At 35.0% G+C, this 27,530-nt stretch overlaps 2 protein-coding genes across 13 annotated transcripts; both read right to left on the reverse strand.

The window, feature by feature from the left end:
* Positions 1-382: 382 nt before the first annotated feature.
* Positions 383-18,509, reverse strand: LOC110777191 (uncharacterized). Of its 12 annotated transcripts, none has more exons than XR_008933008.1 (11): positions 17,588-18,352; positions 17,408-17,477; positions 9,852-9,905; positions 8,627-8,757; positions 8,266-8,398; positions 6,096-6,782; positions 5,557-5,768; positions 3,995-4,087; positions 3,809-3,913; positions 3,264-3,695; positions 383-800 (listed from the first exon to the last, which is right to left on the reverse strand). XR_008933008.1 is itself a non-coding variant. In XM_021981798.2 (9 exons), the coding sequence occupies exons 7-9, from the start codon at positions 3,890-3,892 to the stop codon at positions 711-713; spliced, it is 606 nt and encodes a 201-aa protein (XP_021837490.2). In that variant the 5' UTR covers positions 3,893-3,913; positions 5,557-5,768; positions 6,096-6,782; positions 8,627-8,702; positions 9,852-9,905; positions 17,408-17,477; positions 17,588-18,260; the 3' UTR covers positions 383-710. The 12 variants fall into 12 exon arrangements, 3 of the variants coding, with proteins under 3 accessions (XP_021837490.2, XP_021837488.2, XP_056699609.1); XR_008933053.1 differs by having other exon boundaries at positions 8,627-8,720; positions 17,588-18,351; XR_008933025.1 differs by having other exon boundaries at positions 8,627-8,728; positions 17,588-18,351.
* A 4,420-nt stretch (positions 18,510-22,929) lies between these two features.
* LOC130465903 (uncharacterized) lies at positions 22,930-26,006 on the reverse strand. The gene is made up of 5 exons (XM_056834703.1): positions 25,875-26,006; positions 25,270-25,392; positions 24,322-25,006; positions 24,096-24,205; positions 22,930-23,358 (listed from the first exon to the last, which is right to left on the reverse strand). Exons 2-5 carry the CDS (start codon positions 25,378-25,380, stop codon positions 23,332-23,334), a joined length of 933 nt encoding a protein of 310 aa, XP_056690681.1. The 5' UTR covers positions 25,381-25,392; positions 25,875-26,006; the 3' UTR covers positions 22,930-23,331.
* Between the last annotated feature and the right edge of the window lie 1,524 nt (positions 26,007-27,530).

Genomic DNA, 27,530 nt, shown 5'->3' on the forward strand with positions numbered 1-27,530 from the left:
GCGAGGCGTCGAGACTTAGGACGCCTTATGCTGTCTTGGAAATCTTTGGGGCGTCGAGAATGGCGACGCCTTACTGTGTCCATAAATTAACTAGGCGTCGAGATCCTCGACGCCTTACTACGTCTTAAGATTTGTGTTAGGCGTGATTCAAAATTGTTTGCCGACGCCTTCCTAGGTCTCTATTCTAGACATCAATTGTCGTCCACAAAGAATTGTGGCGGGAAATTTAAACCTTAATGTAATACAATCATGACATCATAAGGCGTCCAAATTTTGTAAGATTTTTTCACCCAAATACAAATTTGTATCTCTATATAGTTTATAAATGAAAATTAAAGCAATAAAATTAATGATTTGAATATATATATACGACAAATTGATCTTCAATCAATCAACAATTTTTTTTTTTTTGGCAAATATATAACAAAACTTTATTATCACCAACTATAAGTAGTAAAATCCATAGTACGTCCACACATTAATTCATATTACTAATATATTTAAAGCCTAGAGAAACTAAAATACACAGTACGTAAAAGAAAATAAAGCCTAGAAAAACTAAAATTCATAGTCTGTAAAGAAAATAAAGCCTAGAGAAACTAAAATTCACAGTACGTAAAAGAAAATAAAACCTAGAAAAACTAAAATTCATAGTACGTAAAAGAAAATAAAGCCTAGAATAAGTAACTAAGATCGAACTAGCTATATATTTATAGACGATTGTTCATAGTAGCTAATAAGAAGCTCAAGTGGTCCAGGTTGCTTCGTTCTTTCGTTGCTCCTTTATCACGTTGGACGATCTACAAAGCAAAATAAAAAATGTAATAAGTAAAAATAAAAGTAACAAGCAGTCAAGTACTGAAGAGCAGAAAACTCGAGAAATCTGGTCCTAGACTGCTGGCTGTGCTGAAAACTCGGGAAATCTGGTCTTAAAAAGTCTTAAATCACTTGGCAAAGTGAAAGCACAATACATCAATATTAACACCATTACTGAATGCCTCTAAAAACGGTAGGAGATTGTAGCACTAAGTATAGTGGTCCACAGTGAAAACTGAATGAGAAAGAAAAACTCTCCTATTTTAGACAGTGGAGCTAATATGTGTTGGTTACTATAAAGTCCAATATATTCTCAGATTTTGATACAGATCATAAGTGAATACCAACCTACAACCCTTCTTTCTCAAAGTCAATGAAGATGCTTAATATTGAACATAAGAACTAAATTCATACTTCGTTTAAAATGATAACGCTGGCTGCTTTAAGGCATGCCAATTAATCAACTAAAAAAGACAGCAGTATGACAAAAAACAGTGCACCAGAAATTGTCACCAACCTACAACCCTTCTTTCTCAAAGTCAATGAAGATGCTTAATATTGAACATAAGAACTGAATTCATACTTCGTTTGAAATGATAACGCTGGTTGTTTTAAGGCATGCCAATTAATCAACTAAAAAAGCCAGCAGTATGACAAAAAACAGTGCACCAGAAATTGTTTAGACCGACACAGTGGAGGATAGAATCATAGAATATCAGAGTACTCCATGACTAAGAGAAGCACACTTCCTAGCCCCAAACAAAACAGGGTCACAAGGCCATGACATCATGTGGCACAAAGAACAGCAATAACACTTCAACCTTGATCAGTGATATGAATTGATAGAGCTCATTCATGGAAGAACATTACTTCGAAATAAGCAGCTATCTCGTACAACTTTCAGACTTTCAGACTCAATTCCATGAATCTACTCCCTAAACTCACTTGGCATGTTGTCACCATGAAATTCCTTAAGTTTTGTAGTTGATGTACATCCCTCGGCAGCTCTTTTAACTGCTCACACCCGTGGACAAGTAATGTTTACAAATTTAAGAGCTTGCATATTGTATTTGGGAATGATTTAATGATAGGATTAAATGACAAGTCAAGATATCTCAAGTGCTTCAGGTCCCCAATCGAACTTGGCAACTTCTCAAAAGAACTGTATTGAAGTTCTAATATGCGTAAGCAACTGAAATGAGATATGATCCCCTCAAGAAAGGATTGACTTATATGCTGATTCATTGGATAACCAAATCGGAATGTTCGGGATTTCTTAGCTTTGAGAAGCTCAGTAGGAAATCCTTGATCTTTTAGAGTATTTGTACAGTCGTATCCCCAAACAATATGCCTTGCAAATTCGGAAACTATCATCTTATCTGGATTAACAATAAATACTAACTATTCACCCAGATTTTCACACCTAGATCATGCAAAAGATGATGCATTTTACACAAGCAGAACATTCCATTAACGTGAGGACTCGGATCTTGAAGAAGGGACTTCGATACCATTTGCAAGAAGTAAGAGTACCCCAAGTCTTCAATATCCTTATATCTATATTCTAGTGGCAACAAACCAAGTGCACTCCACATATATGGTATAATAGTCGTAAAAAAATTCACATCCTTTACAAGTAATGACATAAAAGCAAAACATGGTTTTAAGTGCTGGGCATATACCAATCAAGGGAATAGGGGGGCAGTAGGAAGGGGAAGTTAAGTGGGTGAAATACAAATGAAAAGCAGGCACAAGACATAGCAAGGTAAAGGACAGGAGGAACGGCAAGTTAAGTGGGTGAAAAACATGCACAGGACAGAGCAAGGTCAACTCATCAATAGCAGACAAATTAACCACCCGATTGAGATAAACAAACGGTCCAATCATCAACTCATCAAGCCTTGAAATTTTGCTAAAACCCTAAACCTCTGATCCAAAATTTAACAAGAGATTCACAGAGTCACACATATTCAATTCACAGAGATTAACCTTCATGTTGAATCAGAGAATCACAGTCCAGTAACTGGATGAGGGAACCAGGTGAAAAAAATCAATAAACAGTGAAAAAAACTGAAATCGGAAAAGAATTGAGGTTACTGAGCAAAGTAAAGCTGTTACAATAATAATCCGTGCATAATGCGACATTGTAAGATGAACAAGATAGAGCTGGATGGAAAAAAAGAAAAGAAAAGAAGATCCAACTTGTTCCTCACAACTCCTTTTTCTGAGTTGTTAATATAATCCTTATTCTTATAAAAAACAATTGCGCAAGAAGAAAGGATGTCTATTTGATGATTTTTATTATAGTATGTGAAATACTTAATTTACGCATGTGAATTCACTAATTGGGTACTTTTTTAGTCGGGGAATGACAGATAAGAAACTACGTACTAATCATATAGCAACATGCAAACAGAGTTCAAATGATAAGAAATAAGAATAATTACCCTATTGTGTGACATGGACAAGACTTCTTGTGCTAAACGTAGAGATTCTGTTGAAGCAGTTCCTGTATGACCTACAAGTTGAGCAAATTGTCCAATAAGAGTTGTAAGCAGAAAACTATTCTCTTTAACTTGGGCTTGCAGCTTTCCATTTTCCTTCTCAAGTGTTTCATTTTTCTTGCTGAGAGCCGACACGTCTTCTTTCACACTTTCCATCACCACGGTCCTCTCTCGAACTTTCTCATACCCTTGCTTCCTTAGCACACCATGCACCCCGTAAACGTCGCTCTTTCGAACTCCAAGTCCGTACCTTACAGGGCGTACGAGAATCTGTCCACCATGCATAGTGTCCTCAAAAGCTGCATTTTCAAGTTCTTGTTCAGGTTTGGTAGGGTCTACAGTCTTCAACATTTCAATCTTAGCCTGTGCATCATCCTACACAACAATTTAGGATAATAATATGAATTTCATAAACAAATTAAGAAGCAATCCCATACTGGTTTATCAAATTAAGTAGCTTAATAAATCTATTAAATTTGAACTCATACCACAAAATCTTCAATGACTGTGCCTGGAAGAAAGGTCCCGTCCTTGCCGGAATGAGACTTTATCCAAAGGGCTAATAAGCTCATTTTTTTTCCATGCTCGTCTTCCTATATATGAATAGTAATGTAAGAAGTATTAAAGAAAATCTGAACCAGCGTTAATAAAATAAAAGAAGTCATGATTAATACATAATCAGCTTGTTGGTTCGCATAGCTGTTAGAACCAGATCTATGAAATTGATTTTGAGCGGCCCGTGCAGCCTTTCCATATTCTGAAAGTTTCTGCACTCATATTCAAAGAGATATATTAAGAAATAGTTAAGTCTTTTTGGTAAATAAATTAACAAAGATAAAAAAAAAAAAAATCAATTGGCATTATCAGCTCGAAAGAGCGGCCTGTTACAGTGTTTCTACTTTTCTGAGTCGGTAGAAGGCATGGATTAATGTGTTCTTTACTGAATCTTTATTAGTTAAAGAAAGCAATATCAGTCTTCTAAATCACAACCTAATTAAGAAACTACGTTTTACCTGCTCATGCCTTTTGTGGGTTATAGGAGTAAAATGTTGTTTTGGTGTCTTACCGTGGCTGAATAACAAGAAAAGGTTGCGTCACCGGTAGGGCAGGTAGTTCACTTAGTGCTTGCATTAAGAGGGAGGAATGAATAGTTATATCAGTTGATGATCTTATGCATCTATTGAATGTTTAGGTTCAGAGCTGGGTAATTTTGGTGTTTGGGCTTGAAAGTTGAAACGGGAGGTTTAGAATATTGGGTAATTTTGTTCATATGTACTTACTAGTACTTTTCTTGAATCATGATTCTTAAGCATTATTCTCTGATCATTTGTAATTTGGCAAATTATACGGACTCAAAGCCATCATATGATGAGTAAAAGGTTCCCTGGTTTGCACCGGGGATTGAAATAGAACATGAGACTAAGCTCTCAAGCTTGGCAATCTGATCACATAGGTCTGTTGAAGAATGAGTCGGTCACTATTGTCAGTAACTTGGTTAGGAAAGCAGTAGTGAAAGGCTGTATAAACAGTTGCGCGCTTGTGCCTTTTTAGAGGTCTAAACTCTGGACTCTCTGCATTCTGGGGTGGGGTAAGCAGAAGCAGAAGCGTGCAAGAAAAAGCAGTAACAAGTTGCACAACCAAAAGCCTAAAACCAGAACGAAAAACAACTTCCAAAAGCCTGAAACCAGAATCGAAAACTAGCTAACAGGCCACTGAACAAGCAGGAACAAGCTATGCAGTCTTTTAACTTGGTTCATAAGGTTTTTGTCTCAGATGAATGTGCAGATCAGGTCTATGCAGTTCTGTGCAGTCTGTGCAGATCAATTCTGTGCATTCTATTATGTGCATTATGTGCAGATCAATTCTGTGCATTCTATTATGTGCATTATGTGCAGATCAGTTCTGTGCAGTCTGTGCAGCCGTTCTCTGCAGTCTGTGCAGATCAGTTATGTGTAGTCTGTACTGTGCAGTCATGGCTTCTTAGTGCTTCATCTAATTGCATTTATGTTCTTAGATCTTAATACGGTGTGTGATATACTTTATCTAATTGGTATTGATTTTTCAGATTAAGTATCAGATATAAGATTTAATTTATTAATTGAATCTTGAAAATTTGAGATAACTGTGATTGAGCTTGAACTAAACACTTATACTTGGGAACTATTACACTTTCATTTGTGAAAAAAAAAAAAAAACACTCACTCAAAGTTCAATGAAGAATATGGTACTTACTTACCCTTCATCCGAAGCCCAATACTTAACCAACTTTCTCCATTGAGCACTTCTAATTCCATGTCGTGGCACAGCATCGCACATCTGAGCGAGTGTTTTCTCATCTGGTTTGTAGTAAGTCACCTTAAGAGAGTGTTTATACTGCCTCCAACTTTTATTGGCACGCTTTAGGATTTGTTTGTTATATTCCGGATGATCAGGAATAACAAAGCGATCCTTCAGGAAAAGCATTTACTAACATCAGGAAAACAAGACATGCTTTGAAGACAAAAAGGATTTCATATAGATCATATTTAATAAAATCAGATTGCTTTGTTCCTAGTTCATTGTATATTATTTATAAAACTGACTGAAGCGAAAAGAATAAAACATACTAAGTACTATGCACTCGTAATCTATATTGGCCGGCAACTTTTTACAACTGAATAACATAAGATTATGAAAAGCAATCTTATGAAAAGCAATCTTATGAAAAGCTTTCTAGTTGATTTATATTGGCCGGCAACTTTTTACAACTGAACAATCCTACATGCACTAACTTACCAATGGTCAAAACCTCCTCCTTGTCATCAAAATCTATATCTACAGGCCAATCCGGATATGACTTCACCCTTAGGGACTTCGATTTTGTTGAGTTCTCTTTTGGTTCTTCATTATTGTTTTGTTGTTGATTGTTCTGAGAAGCTCTTGAGGATGGTTTAATATGAGTAGAAGGTTGGATAATAGGTGGCATATTGGGTGGCATATTAGGTGAGATATGACTAGCAGGCGAGATACGAGGTGGGACATGACCAGAGGAAGTAGAAGGGTGTTTTTGTGATTTTGATGTATTAGAAGGTGGAATACTAGTCGGACCTTCAGGTGAGATCGTGGATGAAAGCTTAGGTAGGACTTTATCTTTAGTTGTTGCCATAAGTGAACTTGATGGTAAGGAAGTAGGTGGCCTTTTCCATATAGCTCCAAGTATGTCTTCGGTTTGCAATGCACGTACTCGAACATGGAGGTGCAACCACTGATGTAAGTGTACCTTGTGGAGAAAATGGTCCAAATTTGACAGCAGTAGATATAGAAGAAACCTGAGATGATTGTGGTTCAGTAGCATGTTTTTTGGTGGGTTGTGATGCATCTTCACTCAAAGATGAGGTATGTGCGGTAGCTGGACCATGTGTACCATCTGTTTTAGCAGCAGATCTAACCCTCTTGCGATAAGTCATCTTGTACTATATAGCACTGCAAGACAAGTCACACAAAAAATGTAATCAGTATTATTCTAATAAATAAATATTATATAACTGCAAAAGAGGTGCCTAACATGAGCTTCATTTCATAGCAGGAGAAACTGGGAAAGAGACAAATAAGCAGCGATGAAATTTGTCATAAGGTCCACTTCAATACAAATCAGAGTTCAGATTCTGTAACATTGTGGTACTACAGCTCAGAGGATATTAATCATTCTTTTACATCGATGTACCAATAGTATCCGAAAAGAACATGAGTTTTTGTCAGAAATATAAGGGAAGAGTTCGAAATTTCAAAGGAACATATTTCCCATTACTTCATGATGGTAAGATTTTCAACTCTGTACAATGCTTGAATTGACAGGGGAAATGGATTTTTTTGTCTCTTTTTGATTTGAGAGAGTTGATAATAACCCTGTAAGTATATTTCTATAATCGAATGAAAATATTTCCCAAGCTTGTTTCACACCAAATACTCGTAGCAGTATCAATCATATCATGCAAGCACCATTTCCGAGTACGACAAATAATAGGCACGAAACAAATTTAGTATATAAAATTAGGGTTTCAGACAGAAGAAGGAAGAACAAGCAGCATAAGACAAACCAACAGCACCAGACAACTTCAGACAGAAGGGCAGTAAAGGAGAACAGGGCAGGGGGAGAACACCGCGCTCCTTAGTGGATGCAGCCTATGTATTTCACCTATTCAATTTGTCACCGAACTGTTTTCACATCAATTATTATCACATTCTAATCGAGATATACAATCATCACAGACACAGACACAAACAGCATCAGTGACTGGAAAAAACATATTAGCATTGCTTGTTCTAAAGCTGCTCACTTTTACCTCAATCAACCATTTTCAACAATCTTCAATCAAACAAACAAACTCAATAAACATAATGTATATAACGAATTGTATGCTAAATTTCAATTCCAATTTCAATTCCAATTTCAATTTCAATTTCAATTTCAACAAGAAGAAGGGCTTCATATGCTAACTAACCGGAAGTAACCAGAGGACTTAGCCTTCTTACAGTCTTAAACTAGTTTCATTTTTGTCACCCCAAAACCCATTTGTTTGAGCTTGTAGGGTTGTAACCTTATTTGAACTTGATGACTCTTATTTGCCTGTGATATCTAAACTTGATCATGTTGATAAACAATCATGGATCCTCTAAAACTATTTGTCAAAGTTATATAAGCTTAAGTTTTGATAGTCTTTGTTTAAAGATCAAACATGAAGAATTTGACAAGGGAAATTTGAATACTTGGTATGGTGGTTTGTGTACCAACAACAGAATAGGGGAAGAAAAAACAGTATAGTACCTAGCAGTAATAAATAAATATGGGGGTGAATATTTGGGGGGAAGTAAACAGCAAGATCAAGGTAAAAACAGTAATTGCACCATAATGACTTCATGAGGGTTCCTCTGTAAACGGGAAATTAAAAAAGCTGGGGTTGTAAACCTAAAAAATGATTCATGCAGATGCAGCAGCAAACTGAAGATTAATGCAGATGCAGCAGCAAAATCCACTGTGTAGGTGTGTGTTGTGGTTGACAGGTGAAGGAATAACTGGAGTGTGCCAACCGCATAACCCACTGATTGGTTAGGAAAATGGTAGCAAGATAACACAAAAAATTAGCATACTAGAAGTCATTACTTCACAATATCTTTCAAATGCACTTGTGTTCACTGTGATAGACAACTTAGTCAACATTATACTTTAAATTATACAGCATGCAACGATTTAATAGAAAACCATGTACAAGGGAAGAGTTGTAGGGTCAAACACGTTCAATTTATATGAGTATATTGCAAGAACTAACCTCAGTTTTCTGATAACTTGGGTGAGTGTCAACAAGCTGCGATTAATATGACTTCCAAGAGTATCTTAATTGGAAGCTGCCAAGAGTCAAACAGCTGAAGAGCTTGATGCCAAATCAAAGAAATCATGCTTCTTGGAATGAAATGAAGAAGTTGAGGAAAAACTTCAGAAGGTTGTAGCAATATCAAAACAAAAGGACAATCTCCCCCCCCCCCCAGTTTATAAGCTTGGTTTTTTCCTAAATTCCGTTGTAGGAAAAATTCTTGTTCTCTAGGAAGAACCAACAACAACAACAACAAAGCCTAGTGCACCTTAACAAGAAACATATAGCCTATTAGATCATATATTGCAAAGATATTCGACTTGTCAAGGCGGTCAGTTTCTGGACGACAGTTTCAAATTGGTTTTTCAGGTGGAGTAAAATATTGCTAGGCCTACCGTTTGTCAAGCACGTACTATATGAATTTCTATTGTGGAGATCAACACCAGGTAGTTAAGTCATCAGTAATAGCACTACAGTAGGTTAGGGAGACTGGGCAACGGGTGTTAAAGAGGAAATACCTAGCATTTTCCTACTGCCTTACAGCCAATATACAAATGTAAGGTGCAATTCTAACTTTATTCACTAATTACTTGGAGTAAATTCTTCAGTAGTATCTGCTCCTTAATAAAATAATTTGTTTACATTAGCTGAGGTTGCATACAGACAGGCTCATATTCAGAATTATATCATTTCTGATCACACCATGTAAAATGAGAAACTGCTGAATGAGGACCAGCATTCAAATAGTCTAGCTCTAATTGAAGTTGGTAATTTAGCTCGGTCTTAAGAACAATGTGACACTGGTAACAGGTTTCTAGAAGAAAATAAGGGCCTTAGCAGTTGTGTATTGGAGGTAAATGGTTCGTCTCAATTGGTTAAAACTGGTTGTCTCATCTGTCTAAACTAATACAGCACGGTCTATAATAGACTAGCTTAACTAGGCAGTCACGGTCTTCATCATGGGAGTCCGACGGAGAAACAATTTTAAGGATTATTAACTAGTAGAAACGGAAAGTGAATAAGGCAGTGGAGAAAAAGGAACACAAGTACACAAACATTTCATCAAACACATTACAATCAACACGTATAATCATACAAGAATTACTTAGTCAAAACATGTCATATGTCGATCAAATACATTCAGTACCGTTTAAACAGATCAACGCGGAACACAAGAACTTACTTTGTTTCTCAAATACTCTGGATGTGTTGACAAGTATTCAATCAGAGCGCGCTCCTGTCATGTAAACATGAAATACTATTAGACCTAAAAACAATTATTAACTGGCTCATTTGAATAATATTCTTCATACCAACTTTTAAAAACTGACTCATGAGTTATACTAGTCAGTCATTATTGAGTTATAGCTAGGTTGTATTTATACTCATGTGATTACAACTCTTGCAGGTCTTTCACAGAAAAATATTAATCAGTTCAGTTAGATAAACAACCCCATAGCCTACAAGTTGGTGGCTGAATATTTAAGTTTGACAAAGGCATAACCTTTTAGACCTAAATATTGGCACTGAATGTAAGAGTAGAAATAAATGACTGGTTTGGCAAGCATTGCACAGAGCACCACACATCCCTCGGCTTGATTAAAATACAAAATTGCATCCAAAAAGTTGGTCCATTAAATGAAAAATGTAAGAATACGCATTTATATTTTATATCTCTATTAGCTTTTCAGAGTTCTCCGAAAACTATATAAAAACAATAATGTCTATTAGACATGGGCTAACTTATGATTTCAGGAACACTCGTCGTGATAAGAAGCAAATGGGATTTATTTCAGATATTTACACTAACTGAATTTCAAGAAAACAGACGTTCAACAACCAAAAGAGTAACTCATAAGGATTGTGTAAGGAACAGGAGACCAGGGAGTATGATCAAACATGAAAAAAGAGTGAACCACCTTCGTAATAAACTTTATAAAACTTGTGTAGTATCATCATGAGTCGATAGTCATGAGTCGATAGAATGACTGACTAACTGAACTTTTAAAAACTGACTGACTAACTGAAATTTTAAAAACTGACTGATTGACTAAATGAACTTTTAAAAACTGACTGACAAATAGAGTAACAAGCAACAACTAACTGACTGAACTTTTATAAGAGCTGACAGAAAATTAGAGTAACACAACTGAACTATATATAACTGATTATAACTTGGTAATTCCACCATCCTTAACAATTACAAATCAACAACTATGAAACTCAACTAAAAAGGCTAGAAATCATTCAAAATCATTATTTTCTAATACGCATAAACTTTGATAAAGAATTCCATAAAAACAAAACACTTTTATCCTAGAAGCTACTCATCATCATCATCGTCGTCGAGTATATCAAACAAGTCCCTAGGCTTAGTCTTAATAACATGAAACCATCCTTTTTGTATCTCATCCTCAATGTAAAAAACTTGTTTCGCTTGAGAAGAGAAAATAAATGGATCATCTTTCAAATTTTGACCAGTGTGCATTAACTTCGAGAAATTAACACGAACTCTGCCACTCGGGTATGTTTTGAAACCCCTTCGTATATCAACCCAATCACATCGGAACATTAGAACCTTGAAAGAACCATAATAATCAAATTCTAACATTTCTTTAAGCTTTCCATAATACTCTTGGCCGTCAGCTTCTACCATAATTCCAGAATTTTGAGTCTTTCGAGATCGCTCACGATCCACCGTGTCAAATTTATAGCCATTGATAATAACTCTTTTCATCCTTTTCCCACAATTTCTTAAACCACCTGCCAAGGCTTTTCTCAATTTTCCTTCTTTCGTGCTATCATCTAGGTTATTGGCCTATAATTCCAAAAAACTAAGTTAAACTCAGATTGATGTATAAAATAGAGAAGGAAACTCCAGATTTTGAAGCATATAACCTGGTTATGCAACCAATCGGGAAATTCATAGATTATCCACTAATTTTCTTGACCTCCTCCGACTTGATTCTCTTGTCGTTTTGTTGTATGAAGGCACTTTAGAGATTGAGAAAATTGAGTTATTAACATTGTAAGTATTAATACGCTCAAGAAAATCATTCATAAAGGTACTTACTCAAGCACCGGTTTCATCTCATCTGAATGAAGCAAAACATAGCGATGTGCTTGCTTTAAACTATTCTCATCAAGACGGACATTTTCTTTCATCCCAACTACACGACCACCAGAGTAGTATAAATAGTTATTGATGTTTGGAACACCATCTTCATTTCTCTTCGGTATGTTGAATATGGTCTCAACACTTTCTAGATATCTCGAACAAAATGAAATTGTCTCCCATAAAAGGTACCCTTCTGCTATGGATCCTTCTGGTTGCGCTTTATTACTTACATGAGATTTCAAAAAGGCCAAGTACCTTGAAATATAATGAAAAAGAATGTGAACGTGAAAGATTAAGACAAGTATTTTTTGATGTATTCTTATTTAAAAACTATTAAAAAGATATTGAAGTTTAAGATATTTACCTCTCAATGGGATACATCCACCTATAATGAACAGGTCCACCGAGTTTGACCTCATCCACTAAATGAATTAGTAGATGCACCATGATTGTGAAAAATGTTGGCAGAAACTCTTGCTCCATCTTACAAAGAGTCAACACAAGCCTCGACTGAATGGTATCTAATTCACTTCTTTCAATAGCAGTTGAACATATCTTCTTGAAAAAGTCCGACAATTCATCAAGCAAATCAATTACTTTTGTGGCATTTGATGCTCTTAAAGCAACAGGAAGGATATCTTGCATGAGGACATGATTGTCGTGGCTTTTTAGATTAATAAGTTTATGCTTCTTCAAATTCACACACCTTTGCAAATTAGATCCATATCCATCAGGAACTTTAAGATTCTGTAGGACATTCAAAAATCGTTATTTCTCTTCTTTAGACATGGTGTATGCAGCCGGAGGCAAATAGTCCTTAGCACGATTTGGATGAGATTCGGGCCAAAGATGAGATTTTATGTTCCGTGCTTTAAGGGCCAATCTAGCATTCTTATCATCTCTAATCTTCTCCATACCTAAAAGTGTTCCTAGGAAATTGTCACATACATTCTTCTCAATGTGCATAACATCTAGATTATGTCTAAGAGGATTATGTTCCCAATATTCTAATTCAAAAAGTATACTTTTCTTTTTCCACAGAACGACATCATCCTGTTCATCATCATCATCGTCATCAATTTCATCATCTTCTTGTCTCCCTCTTTTTTTAGGAACACTTTTTGACTTTCCATAAACATACTTAACTTTTTCTTGTTGCTTCAAAACTTCTGTCCCGCTTGGAGGAACCGGAGCAAGACCATATTCCTCTTTCCCATCGAATAAGTTTGCTTGAGAACGATAAGGATGATCAGTTGGTAACCATTTTCGATCTCCAGGGTAGATAATTTTACCACCAAAACTATACGCATAACCAGAATCAACACAAGAAGGGCAAGCTTTATAACCTCTCGTACTCCAACCCGACAACATAGCATATGCCGGAAAGTCATTTATAGTGGAGTCTAAGGCTGCTCGCATTTTAAAACTTTTTCCACTATGAGCATCAAAGGCATCTACACCTTCCCACAACAATTTTAACTCATGGATTAGTGGTTGCAAATACACATCAATATCCATACCAGGACCAAACTTACCTGGAATGATCAAAGACAAAATGAATGACGTTGACTTCATACAAAGCCATGGTGGCAAATTATAAGGAATCAGGATCACTGGCCATGTACTGTAACTAGTATTCATCAAACGATATGGATTAAAACCATCACTTGCTAGACCCAATCTAACACTACGAGGGTCTTTGGCGAATTCCTCATATCTTTGATCAAATTTTTTTCAAGCTTCACCATCTGCTGGGTGACTTATGATCTTTTCATCCTTGCGGTCAAAATGCCATCTCATGTCCTCTGCTGTTTTAGAAGACATGTAAAGCCTCTTTAGTCTAGGGATGAGAGGAAAATACCGCATTACTTTAGCTGGAACGCCCTTCTTACGTGTTTCTTTAACATTCTCACTAATATCGCCCTCATTTTCTTTCACATTTTTCCACCTTGATGTGTGACAGATATGACACTCACTTTTTTCTGCAAATTAGCCCCAATATAACATGCAATCATTTGGACATGCATGGATTTTCTCGTAACCCAAACCCAAATCCTTCATTATCTTCATGCCTTCATAATACGACGAAGGAAACTCCTTAATATTAGGAAATGCGTCTAATAGAAGTTCAAGCAACTTATTAAATGATGCGGCAGACCAATGGAACATACACTTGAGGTGAAACAAGTGCAATAGAAACGACAACTTTGAGAAAGTTGTACACCCCTCATATAAACCCTCATCAGAAGCTTCCCTTAGTCGTTTAAACTTCGCTTCTTCTTCATTGGTGTTGGTTGATGGAAATTCATCATCTTCCTCACAATCAAAATTTAACTCTTCATGCATGTTATACGAATCTTCATCTTCAAAATTTGCTTCACTTAATGATGGGTCTTGGGGTTCGTTGGTGGTTTGTGCACTATTGTCAACCTTGAAAGCTGCTCCTAGTAACCCATCAATATCATCTCGACCTACTACCTTTGCTTGATCACTAGGGATCTCTATGGTATTACTCTCTTCATCTTTACAATGGAAAACCCATTGTCTATAGTTCTTATAAAAACCGTAAAATAAAATTTGTCCTCCTACCTCTTCTAAGGGATATGAGTTATTCAACTTGCATTTACTACATGGGCATAGAGTCATTCCCTCTAAAAGAGTCTCCTTAGCAACCTCTAAAAATTTCATGCAACCATTATAATAACCGGCATCCCCTTTTCGTAAGTCAATCCAACTAGTATCCATGTCTACAAAAAAAATTAAAAAACAAAACATAATAAAAAAAGACCCTTGTAGGGAAAAAAAATCCTTTCAACCGGATTATATTGTTGGAAGTTAGTAAGCTCACAATAAAAGGAAAGAATTCACAGGTTTTTACACGTTTTTTCAGACTTGCAGATAATAACAAAAGGCTATGTCCTATGAACGCTTTTAGTAATCTCTCTTATAAACACTTTTAGTAGTGTTGCTTTACAGTTCAATAGTGATCAAGTAGAAGAAACAGACATTCTAATCCTATAACCGAACTTATACATGGAATGGAAAAACAATTCTAAGGGTCCTACTGTCGGTGGACAAGCAGTGAATAATAAACAGTATTTTCAAGAGTGATCAAGTAGAAGAAACAGACATTCTAATGCTATAACCGAACTTATACATGGAATGGAAAAAAAATTCTAAGGGTCCTACTGTCGGTGGACAAGCAGTGAATAATAAACAGAAAATTTATATAAGTGTAGTATGTAGGAATGAGTGACATGTTTCGAGTTTTCATCGGCAAATCTAAAATCTTGACAATGTAATGGAAATTCTGCAGCTAGCTTAATTTGTCATGCAAACTCTATGAAAGCACTAATTGGTTAAAAAACTTAGGCCCTGTTCGTCATAGTTTTAGTTTTCTAGTTTTTTGTTTATTCAAAACTAAAAACTGATTTGTACTTTTGTTTTTACTTTTATTAAAACCAATTTAAAACCACCACTTTTATACGAGATTTTTCTTTCTTTTCCTTATCAATTTACTTATCTTGTCAGACACCATCTCACAGACTCACACTATAACTGCCAAATGAAACAAACAAAATCATGGCCAGGACTTTACTCTTCCATGCACCCCAGACAGTATTCAAAGCTATACTAATCACATTCATACATCAATATTTCTTAGCCACAGCAGCCATACATGCACTCACAGACTGGGCATCAAGATAGCAAAATTTTCAGCAAATAAGACTGATAGTAGACCACCATCACTTTCGCACTTCGAAAAGATATATTTGTTGAACATCATGCATAGAACAATAAAACATACTGTGATGTGGACTCATTTGTTATTGTTAATCAATTTAATTTGCAAATTTCCAACACTGAAATTTAAATTTTTGACTCATATATGTTTAGAATTGATCAGCTATGTTAGTCATGGTTCTGAATCCAGACACAAAATTCATCCTGGTAGTAAACAAGTACAACAACAATCATTGCCCACTATTAATCCCAGTAGAAACATTAATACCAGTAGCAGCAACAGGATAATCACAAGTAGATAGAAAAAGAGAAGATTAGGGATTTTCAATTTCTAGGGTTTTGATTCTCGGGAGATATTGATAGAAAATCAATATAAGATCTCCAACAACGGAGAGTTTGATTGTACTGTTTTCGGTGACGATTGCGGTTGTGGCTCTTCTTTCTCTCATCTTTGAAGGCTTTTCCTATCGTCGTTGTTCTTGGTTGTCAGGTATGGACTAATTTTGTTTCTATCTCTTTCCCTCCTCAAACTTCAATTAGTTGGAAATAACCAATGTTGAGTTTTGTTCCTCCTTTCTTGGACGATTTTTTTTGTTTTAGATTTTGGGTTGAGAGTGATGTAAGAATGACTAAACTAATCGCAATTTTCTTTCTCTTTTTAATTGAAAATTTGTTACTGTTTGTGTTTACAGAAATAGAAAACCAGGTTTTTGTGGTGAAAGGAAATGGTTGTGAGAATCACGGTCAATATAAGGGTTGTGAGAAATAGATACAGGAACGGAAGGCAGATCTTTGGGAGCGAGAGGAGAGGTTATGAGGATCAATTTCAAGATAATGATGCCAATTCTGAACAGCTAAGTAGGAAAATGAATGTAAATGAAGGTAATCAACCCAAAGGTGAAGTGAGGAGATACACAAATGGAATCAGAATGATGGTGTGAGAGGAAAGATTCTGGTGGAAATAGAGGAAAAGGTAGGCTGGATTACAGCAGGATTGGTAGTGGTATGATGGTGTGAGAGGAGAGATTATGGTGGAAATAGTGGAAATAGTGGAAAGGTAGGCTGGAGTACAGCAGGATTGGTAGTGGTAAATTGAAGGAGAATGACAACGGTGATGCGCAAGATGTCAAAGTTGACCATGTCTATGTTCGTGGATGGTAAGTTACAAAGTACTCCATACTATGCAGGTCCTTTCTCATTAAGTATTTAATCATGTTTCTTGGCTTTAAAGGTTTATCTGTTAATGTGTCCATAGTTCAGGAGAATTGTTCTATTTTTTCTGTAGTGGACATGTTCTTGTTCTTGTTGCTTTTAAATTGCAGATTTTTGGTTTTGTATACAAATCACAAACTAAGTCCTGAAAAGTGAACATATATATACAAGGTATCTGTGAGAGACTGAGAGGATAGTGGCCAACCACTACAGAACTCCTCAAATGGAAAGTGAAAATGATCTAGGAAGTAGGAATGCAGATAGTATGTAATATGTAACAGACTAATATTATTAAGGGTCTGCTCAGAAAAAATCCCTGATTTCTGAATCAAAAGAAAAAATTTGGAAAAAAGAAAAATGTTCAACTTCTTGACCATCAGTCCGTCATCACCAACTGGCATCTCAAATTAATAATTCACATAATTCTATCAACTGAAAATAGCATAATTCACAATTCGATTGTGCCGTAATTCACATAATTCTGTAAATTTAATAATTCACATAATTCTATCAACTGAAAATAGCATAATTCACATAATTCACAATTCGATTGAGCCGTAATTCACATAATTCTGTCAACTGAAAATAGCAATTAACCGTAAATCCCTCAGAAAACAGAATATCAATGGATTCGATTGAGAAAACAGAACACATCCAATAAATACCTCAGAAATTTCAGCACTATTGAGCCGTAAATCCCTTCGAAATTTCAGCACCTCTTGCGATTTTCCACCACTGTGACTCGTTGAATTATGATAAGAAGAAGAGAATCAAAAATTCAGATGAAAAAGAAAATTAAATTAAGAAGAAACAAAACAGAGGAAAGTATAAAATTAAACACAAACCTTGATGAATATCAATGGCAGAGAGTGAAAGGCTTTGAATTTGCAGAGAATTGAAGAGACGACGCGCGCGGTTGTGTTTTGGTGTTTTAGCTAATTAGGGTTAGAGATACGTGAAAGACGTGCAGTACGTGTTAACAGTTTTTAGTTTTAGGAATTTTCTTTTTTTTTAATTTAATTATTTAATTAGAGTAGGCGGTAAAGTTTAATTTATAATTTCACCAAATTTTGAAGCGCGCAGGCTAGCTGTTGTTTATTGTAAACACATGTAAGACACATGTTATTCTCGACGCCCAAATGCGCAGCAAACTGCTTCGACGACAAAAGACGTCGTCAAAAAGGCGTCGCCAATTTTCTCGACGCCAAAAGTCGTCTTGAAAACACGAAAATATTTTCGCCCCTTGGCGTCGAGGCACAAGCGTCTTCAAAGATGCTATTTTGTAGTAGTGAGGGAATATTAGTTTTTTTTCCAACGAACTCCTCTCGGATCAACCCAACTCAAATTAGCAAGCTAGACACTTTAAATGAGGGGAATGGTAAGGACAACCCAACCTCACTCAAAATGATACTCCCTCCGTTCCAGAATACTCACACTGTTTTGATTTTTTGCACTATTCACACAATTTATTTTAACCCTATTTTATTTCTAATATATGAAAACAAATGTTAATATATAATACATTATTGACTTCATCTTAATATATTTTCAAAATATTAAGTTTTTATAATATGTAGTTAAAGATATTGATGGTAAAAGCTGTATATTGACAAACATGTCCAGTCAAAACGGTACGAGTATTTTAAGACGGAAAGAGTACTAGTGAGATTGAACCTCCAACCTTTTCATGAGAAGGTGGAATCATTTGTAGTATTCCGTAAATTAATGTCATCAGAAATATAAATGTTCCCATATTGTTTTTACCTCGGTTCTGATTTCGAAGTACATTATCTTTGAGTAATTGATTACAAATGGCCTAGTTTGGTTTATTTTTTTAGTACATCTAATCAAAATTATTTAGAGAAAATTTTGTGTGAGACCGCCTCATAGGAAAGACCGCCTTGTTGGCAGATTTGTTGGCAGCCATGTGGAGCGCGCTGACGTCAACGTTTTCAACAAAAAAAATTTCAACATATTTTTTTTCAAATTTTTTTTTTCAACATTTTTTTTTTCAAAATTTTTTTTTTTCAAAATTTTCTTTCAAAATTTTCTTTCAACTTTTTTTTTTTTCCGGCCTTAACTAATTGGCCTTTTAGCTTAACTAATTGAACTTCTGGCTTAACTAATTGGATTTTAAGCTTAACTAATTCAATATAAGGCTTAAAATTTATTTTCGATTTTTTTTTTTTTTTAATTCTTTTTAGTACTAACTAAGTAGTGTAAAACATAACTAAAAGTCATAAAATCATAACTACTTGAATAACAAAATAGTTAAGATATAAAGACAAATAGTTAAACTTATGAGTCGAATAGTTATTATTTTTAAACAAACTTATTATTAACTAAAACTCAAAAAATCTTAACTAATTAGTTCATATGCTTAACTAATTGGTTCAGCGTTTAACCAATTGGTTTCGTTGCATAACTAATTGATTTTTAGACTTAACTAATTGATTTTTAGACTTAACTAATTGATTTCGGTGGTTAACTAATTAGTTCCAGTGCATAACTAACTGGTTCCGGTGCTTCACTAATTGGTTACCATGCTTCACTAATTGGTTCTCATGCTTCACTTGTTGGTTCCCGTGCTTAACTAATTGGTTATATTTCTTAACTAATTGGTATATTGCTATACTAAAACTCATAAAATCGTAACTAAACCCCATAAAAGTGTAACTAAAGCCCTGAATTGAAACTAAAAAGTACGTAACTAAAACTCAAAGAACCTTAACTAAAACAAAGAAAATCGTAACTAAAACTTAAAAAATCTTAACTAAAACGTCAAAATTCCGAACTAATTATTTCAAACTAATACGAATTTAATTATAGCTAAAACGAAATTATTTTAACTAAAACGAAAATACTCTTAACTAATTATAACAAAAATGTAACTAAAATGAAATTATTCTTAACTAAAACTAATTTAATCCTGACTAATATAAATGAATAAAATTGTTTACATTTACAATACAAATTTGGAAATTAAATTATATTCCTTTGCTATTTTTGCACCCAGCAACAGGCAGCGCTTCCTCTCCTCGCGGCTGTGAAACACAACAACCACCACCACCGACAATGGCCACCACGCGAATAAACAATGGCAGCAGCAGAGTAGAGGAGCTAGAACAGATTATGGTTCTGCGGCCGTCATCGATGAATCTGAGGGTGTTCGTCGATGGTGACGATGGATCTACTGGTGTTGATGAATCAAAAGCCCAGCCTCCTTCACGACGCTGCGGAATCAACAAGCATTCGATCAAAACAAAAACCTAATCGCTAATCAAAATCGAAAAAACCTAAATAAAAAGAGGAGATTGGAAAACCGGCCTAATCAATTCAATCAAAACGAAACAAAAACCTCAAGAGTCGCGCTTGAACTTGTTCCAAGATCTCTTCGCCGGCGGCAGCGGCTCCACCACCAAAACTAAATTATAAAAATCCTGTGGTCGGCCATAGTTAGGGTTTGAGATAGAAATCAATACCTCAGATTAATCAAAAACTAAGTTATAAAAACTAATTAAAGAAAACTGATTCATTACCTCACTACAAAAACCGTCACCGCCGATTCATGACCACCTACGAAAACCTCCGTCGATTCCTCATTTCGACCACCGCCTTCACCACGACTAATATCGACCGTAATAGCTCTCTAGCTTTTTCGATGACCACCACCGTAGCACCCTCAAGCTTCGCAGCAGCTTGCAGCTAGAAACGATCGAATTTGTTCTAATTCTTCTGAATGATCGCGGCTCTTCAACTCCGGCGTAAATCATTCTCTACGACCGCCGCCGCCACCACTATTTCGGTTTCAAAATCATCAACAACTTAGGTTTTCGGAAACGAAAATGAAGAAAACGAAGATATTCAGAGGAGATGACCAGAGGAGATCAACGACGGCGGCGAGAAGTTGCTGGCGGTGAATGCTCAACGACGGCGGTGAGAAGTTGGTGGTGGCGAGTGATAAACGACGGCGGCGAAGAGAGAGAATGGAAAACCCTAATCTGCTGCAAAACCCTAATCTAATGAAAGGAGGAAGAGAGAGAAAAGGTTTGAAAGAAATGAAAGTGAAAATGAAAATAAATCATAAAAATGTTATATATATTTTCTTATTTTATGTTGACGTCAGCAATTTACATGGCAGCGTGTGTGGCAGTCTAGTTGACAACAAGGCGGTAGCTTGTGTGGCAGTCTAGTTGACAACAAGGCGGTCTTTCCTGTAAGACCGTATTTTACAAAAATTTCTAAATTATTTAGTCCTTTAATTTTAATTTTGATTTGACTCGTGGGAAGTCCGGGAACTAATTTCGTCGTATGCAATATGCACATAATACAAGCTTATCCTCTTACAAACCCACGAAAGCATACTACGTAGTTACAACAATATTATGCAAAAGAACAAAAACAGAATCAACCATTGGGATACACAATCTATACTATATATTAAAAGGCAGTTTTAAAGAAGTTTATGTGCCACGTGGCGCTCTGTTTGTGGAATATTTCATTTCACGTAAACTTCATATACTTAAAAATTTAGAAATGGAGCATGTATAGGATTCGAACCCGCGACCTCACATTTAAACAACAAAGTGTTTACCATTGAGCTATAACACATTACATGCTATCATTGTAAAAAAAAATACACTAACAAATGTAATAAAAATGAATTGATTAATAATATTTTCAAAATACGAAATAAGAATAATATAAATGTTACTAATGCAATAACCCGGGGCATCGCCCGGGCCTAAAAACTAGTACCTTTGTAAATCAGGACGAATTGTAGTATTGTACTATTACGGCTTATGTTTGCTGTTTGTTTCTGCTCCCGCAAAAAATTTGCAACCAACTTTATTGTGTAAATAGAAATTTCTTTCGGAACCAAACTTCTATCATTCTTCAACACTGCTCAACACTGCTAATTGTGTGGAACACAGTATGCCAACTCAAATCTCAAGGAGGTGTAGGCCTTGGAAAAACTAGACAACCAAGGTGATGTTTGGTTGTAAGTAATTAGAGGGGAAAGTGTGACTGTTTGGTTGGCATGAAATTAATAAAATTGGGGAAGTAGAATTTCTTAGAAATTTGGAGTTTTCATGGGACATGGGAAGTGGCTTACCCACCCTCCTCTTGATAAGTCATAATTCCCATGTTATTTCATAGGAAATGTAAATTCCTTAGTACAACCAAACAAGAGTATGTCATTTCCTAGAAAGTTCACAAAAAAGTAACTTGCCATGTAAACAAACTTCCTATGGAAATTTAATTCCTAGGTCAACCAAACTACCCATAAGTTGAAAAATACTAACAGATTTTAATAGTCTACGGTTCTCTCGTATTAAGGAAAAAATATTTGAATTCTTCCTCTTTTTTCATGTGCAAATCTAAGCAAAAATATTCAGAAACATATGGCATGATATTTTAAAGCAATGGAAATTGTTAAGAAATAGTATAAGATAGAAAATGGGACATGGGATATCAGTCAACTTCTGTTTTGATGATTGGTTATTTCAAGACAATCTCCTTAATCTTCTCGTCAAGAGTTTCGATTCAGTTGATGGATCCTAAATGGTATCATATTTTATTCTACCTCCGAAACGATGGGACCTTTCGAAATTATCTCTTTTACTATCATCGGACTTTGTCATTAAAATTAAAGGCCTACCTATACCCCACATGGCGTAGAAGACTTGCCAGTCTGAGGACTAACCTCTTCCGCACCATTTGCAATAGGTGGGAAGGGCGGCTGACGGCTAGCGGTGGGTTCATACGAGGAGGAGAAGGTAAGAGTAAGGGAGAAGAAAGAGGTAGGGAATGGTGGTGGCCAATGGAGGGATGGTGGTGGGCTGATGGAAAAATTGTTATGGACAGTGGTGGGATGATGGTGGACGGTTGGACATGGTGGTTGGGGAAGGGAAGGGGGGGGGGGGGTTGTTTCAAGTTTGTACAGGTCAATGCCGGAAAATCAAACAATGCTCAGAATCCTGGTAAAGGTCCTAGTCAACAACTATAATGTGTTTTAACGTCTCATCGCGCCAATTTACTTGCCATTAAAGTCAAAGAATGTTCAGAATCCGGGTAAAAGTCTTAGTCAACAACCAAAATGTGATATAAGGTCCCATTTTGCCAATTTCCTTGCCGGGAAATCAAACAATGCTCAGAATCCGGGTAAAGGTACTAGTCAACCAAAATGTGATTTTAGTCCCATTTTGCCACTTTCCTTATATAAGGTTCTTTTGTCACAAAGTCGACCTTATCAAAGGTCATTTCTAACAAATTTTAAATTACACTACCAACTTGACGATTAAATCTAGCTAAAAAGAGGAAGTAGTAGCATTTCATACAATCGAAAGCAAACAAGGTGCTTGCCATTTTACAGCATTCTCATCTGTCATTACCACCATCTCTGCAAAATTCATTCAGTAGATTATGTTTGATGTTTGATAGAGCTCGACCTAGCTAGCTACAAAACAGACAGCTCCACCCTTGTTTTACTTGTATTTGCAATTGATGTTTCTCCAACATCCAGTTTCCTTTTCGCGTTTTTGATGTCCTTTGTCTTTAGTTTTTCTTGTACTCCATGATTTCAGTTCTAATTATTTTCATTGATCACCATTAACTACAAGGGAAAAAAAACTAACTCAAATTATTGGTTAAAGAAGAATAATAACCACATAATTAAGGTTAAGTACAAGTTGTTTAAAACATAAAACTTTTCACATGAACAATTCCTGAACAACAACGTTCAACAAGGCCTCATATATATGCAGAAGTTTAAAATTGTTGCAACAGAAATGTTGTTTCCGATTGACCCTTACTCCCCCACCAATAACTGCATACTACTACAGAAGTACTTAGAAGTGCAGAAAATTCAAAAGGCCATTTAAAGATTGTCCATTATAGTCCTTTGGAAATGGACATGAACCACACTCTAGCGCGAGTATAATTCATTATCTTGGATCTATATGCTTAACTTACAATGTCAACCTCAAGTACATCCATACCTAACTTATGGTGTTTTACCACCAACGGAATTTGCAACTCCCCTTGCTAGGGCCCTAGCCCTATAATAACCATGTACAACCAACCAAAAACATAGGATTAGACTGTTTTATAGCTTTACTTTCAGGGCCTTATAACTAGTCTCATGGTTTCATATGTAGGTTTGGTGGAGACATTTTAATTACGAAATTGATGTAAACCACCTTTTAGGTTATATATGTCATGCAATTTTTAAACTTTCAGACCTTGGTTTAGCAAGATAATACCCCCACAATCAACATATTAGAAACATCAGGTAATGGGTCCCTAAATTTTATAAGGCAGCAAGAAATATAAAAAGGAAATAAAACTTACCCTGTTACAAATCGGACATGTTTCACTTCTTTCCATCCACTCGTATATACAGCTAAGGTGGAAATGGTGTGAACATTCTGCAACTATCTTGGGATTGTCGGGTTCATAATCTGCAAAAACGTAACCAGTGAAATATCATAAGCCCCTTTTTTACCTACACAAACATTATCTAATTAAAGTTTCATACTCAAAATAATTTTGATGAAACTCAAAAGTTGACACGTACCTTCTAGACATGTGGGACAAACATCCTCTTCGTCTGAGGATGGAAACACTTGATCATCTTTCGTAATTAACTTGAGAGAGGATTCTTGAGTACAAGAATTGAGTTGAGTCTGTGCAGGTAGTACCTCCTCTTTGGACAAGGTAGCATTAGTAAGTTGATCAAGAATTACAACTTCCCTGGAGCTTTGTTCTGAAGCTTCCCCCCTTTGGACATTTTGGTGAATGTGAGCTGAACTTGTGTTTAAGAAGTCAGCGTTGACAGCAGCAGCAGCAGCTTCGTCAAGAGTTATTAAACCCACCTCGACGTTTTGCTCTGAAGGTAGCCCAATTTCTACATTTTGGTGAATGTGACCTGAACTTGTGTTTAAGATGTCAGTGTTGACAGAAGCAGCAGCAGCAGCAGCAGCAGCAGCAGCTTCAGATTGTCCACTTTCGGCATTTTGATCAGTGACTCCCTCATTAACAGAAGCAGAAGCAGAAGCAGAAGCAGAAGCTTCGTCAAGAGTTTCATCGGGATTTTGTTCTGAAGACTGGTGTCCACTTTGGTAAACGTCAGATGAGGTTGGAATTAAGATCTCATTAACAGAAACAGCAGTTCTATCAAGAATTGCATCTACCACAGACGCAGCTTGCTGTTTTGTGGAATAAGTAAGATGGACTTCGTTTCCACTAAATGTTCCTTTAACCTGTCACAATTATACGAATTTACAATACAAGTAAATAAAGTCTAATCTTAACGTAGATTAGGTCTATATTCCATGCTCATCAATCTCACACACATCAATAGTTAAACCGATTACTCAAACCGTACTACGGAGTAATTCTATTCCGTGGTGGTAATACTGTTCATGTGTGTGAATCGATCACATAGAAATCCAAAATCCAAAATCCAAAATCCAAAATCCAAAATCCAAAATCCAAAATCCAAAAACAAGAAGAAGATGAAAACCTTGTTAAATATTGAATTAAACTTAGAAACCAAGTAATTTCCTGAATCTGAACCATCTGAGTTTTCACTTGGATGATCCCTAATACTAAAGCAGGAACTCATCATACCCATTATTTAGAAGCTCTGCATCACAATAAAAAAAAAAACAAAAAAATTATTAATCCATGTTGACTAACGAATCGTAATTTACGATATTTAAGTGAGGGAGTATTATTTTTGTTTAACTTGGTGTAAAAGAATAACAAACTCATTAAACTATCTTTATACCAGGATTTTGCAACAACAAAATACTTTAAAATTACTAAACCCTAAAACTAAAACCTTAGTGGCCGGCCGGATAAAAATAAAGCATTACAGAATCCAAACATAAATAATCTCAAATATCGTCAATGAATGGCGCAATTCAGATGGTAGATTTGAATAAATTGAGGTAATACTATACGTGAAAATCAATTTGTTTTTCTTTATTTAGACGAAAACTCTATCATAGAAAATTTAAAAAAATTAAAAAAATTACATTAACCTAACACCATTGAAAGGAAAGTAATTACGTTAACTTAATAATCGGTATACAGGAAAAGAGGAGAGAGAGAAGATGAAAGTACCGGTTTTGTTAATGGGAGTGAGAAATTGTAGAGGACTTTGAGGATATAAAGGATGAAATTGTATATGAGGATGATTAATGAGTTCCGGTTATATGAGGGAATTAATCGGTTTTTGTTTTTCTAATAGGAATACTATCATTGGTAAAATTGCAAAAATCTAGACGGACTGGACCTACCTAATCAACAATGATTAAAGACTTTATTCTATCACCTTATTTCCACTTATTTTGGAAAAAAAATAAGTTCAAATAAATTTGGTTATGTTCATATAAGATCAGTGTACAATTTATATCTAAAATAAATTTTGGTAAGTTCTAATAAGTTCGGATAAGAGGAGTTCAAAATAAAATGAGGGACTCAAGTGAATAAAATGCAAATTAATTAATTCTTGGCAAAACCTAACCCGACTTAGAAACTCTAACACGTATTTGACATGGAAATATATTTATGAATCAGATGCACATCTTAGGTCCTTCGACGACTCAATTGAGAAAGTGAGTTGATACATACTCCCTCTGTCCCGAATTACTCGCTACGCTTTCCTAGGGATGGCAATAGGTAGGGTCTAGCAATACCCGAACCCGAGCCCTAACTTTTTTTACCTATATCCATACCGTACCCTTACCCTATAAGGTCTGAATTAAATTACAAGATCCTTACCTGAACCTTATGGGTCCATGCAGTAGGGTATGAATAGGGTTTAGGGGCTAAAGTAGGTCCGTATTGCCTAAATTTTCTATAACTTTTATCGACTTTCTTTTATGTCCAATTTTTTTAATTTTGAAAAAAATATAAAGATTAATTTGACATTATAAAACAAATAAATTTCTAGTTTCCAAAGATCATCCTTAACTTTCCTTAAACACATTACAATTTAAAGTATCAAGGTCACAAATTACAAAACCTACAAGTTCTCAATTACACAACGTCAATGTTAGAGGTTTCTTTGACTTAGGCCCTGTTCTTTTTGGCTTAATTTCAGTTTCATGACTTATTTCGCAGTTCAGTTTAGTTCAGTTCAAAAGCATTTAGTTCAGTTCAGTTCAGTTCAGTTCAGGAGCATTCACTTCAGTTCAGTTCAGTTTAATTCAATTCAATTCAACTGAATAATAAAAATAATAGTAATAATAATAATAATAATAATAATAATAATAATAATAATAATAATAATAATTATTATTATTATTATTATTATTATTATTACTTATATTACTTATATTTATATTATTATTATATATAACTAATTATTTATCATTAATTACTATAATTTAATATTTATCATTAATTACAATTATTTAGTAAGTAATTACAGATTATTATTATATATTATATATTTATTTAATTATTAATTATTCTTTAGTTATTAATTATTTATTATGTAGTTATTAATTAACGTTTTTTTATTATTTTGTAATTAACTAGAGATTACTAATTATTAATTATTTATTATTAATTATTTATTATTTATTATTATTTATTAATTATTATTTATTATTTATTATTTATTACTTATTATTTATTATTTATTATTTATTATTAATCATTTATTATTTATCATTTATCATTTATTTTTTATTATTTATTTTTATGATTTATTATTTATTTTTTATTTTTTATTTTTTATTATTTATTATTTATTATTTATTATTTATTATT

The sequence above is a fragment of the Spinacia oleracea genome, chromosome 1 (assembly GCF_020520425.1).
Source record: "Spinacia oleracea cultivar Varoflay chromosome 1, BTI_SOV_V1, whole genome shotgun sequence".
NCBI classification, from domain to species: domain Eukaryota; kingdom Viridiplantae; phylum Streptophyta; class Magnoliopsida; order Caryophyllales; family Amaranthaceae; genus Spinacia; species Spinacia oleracea.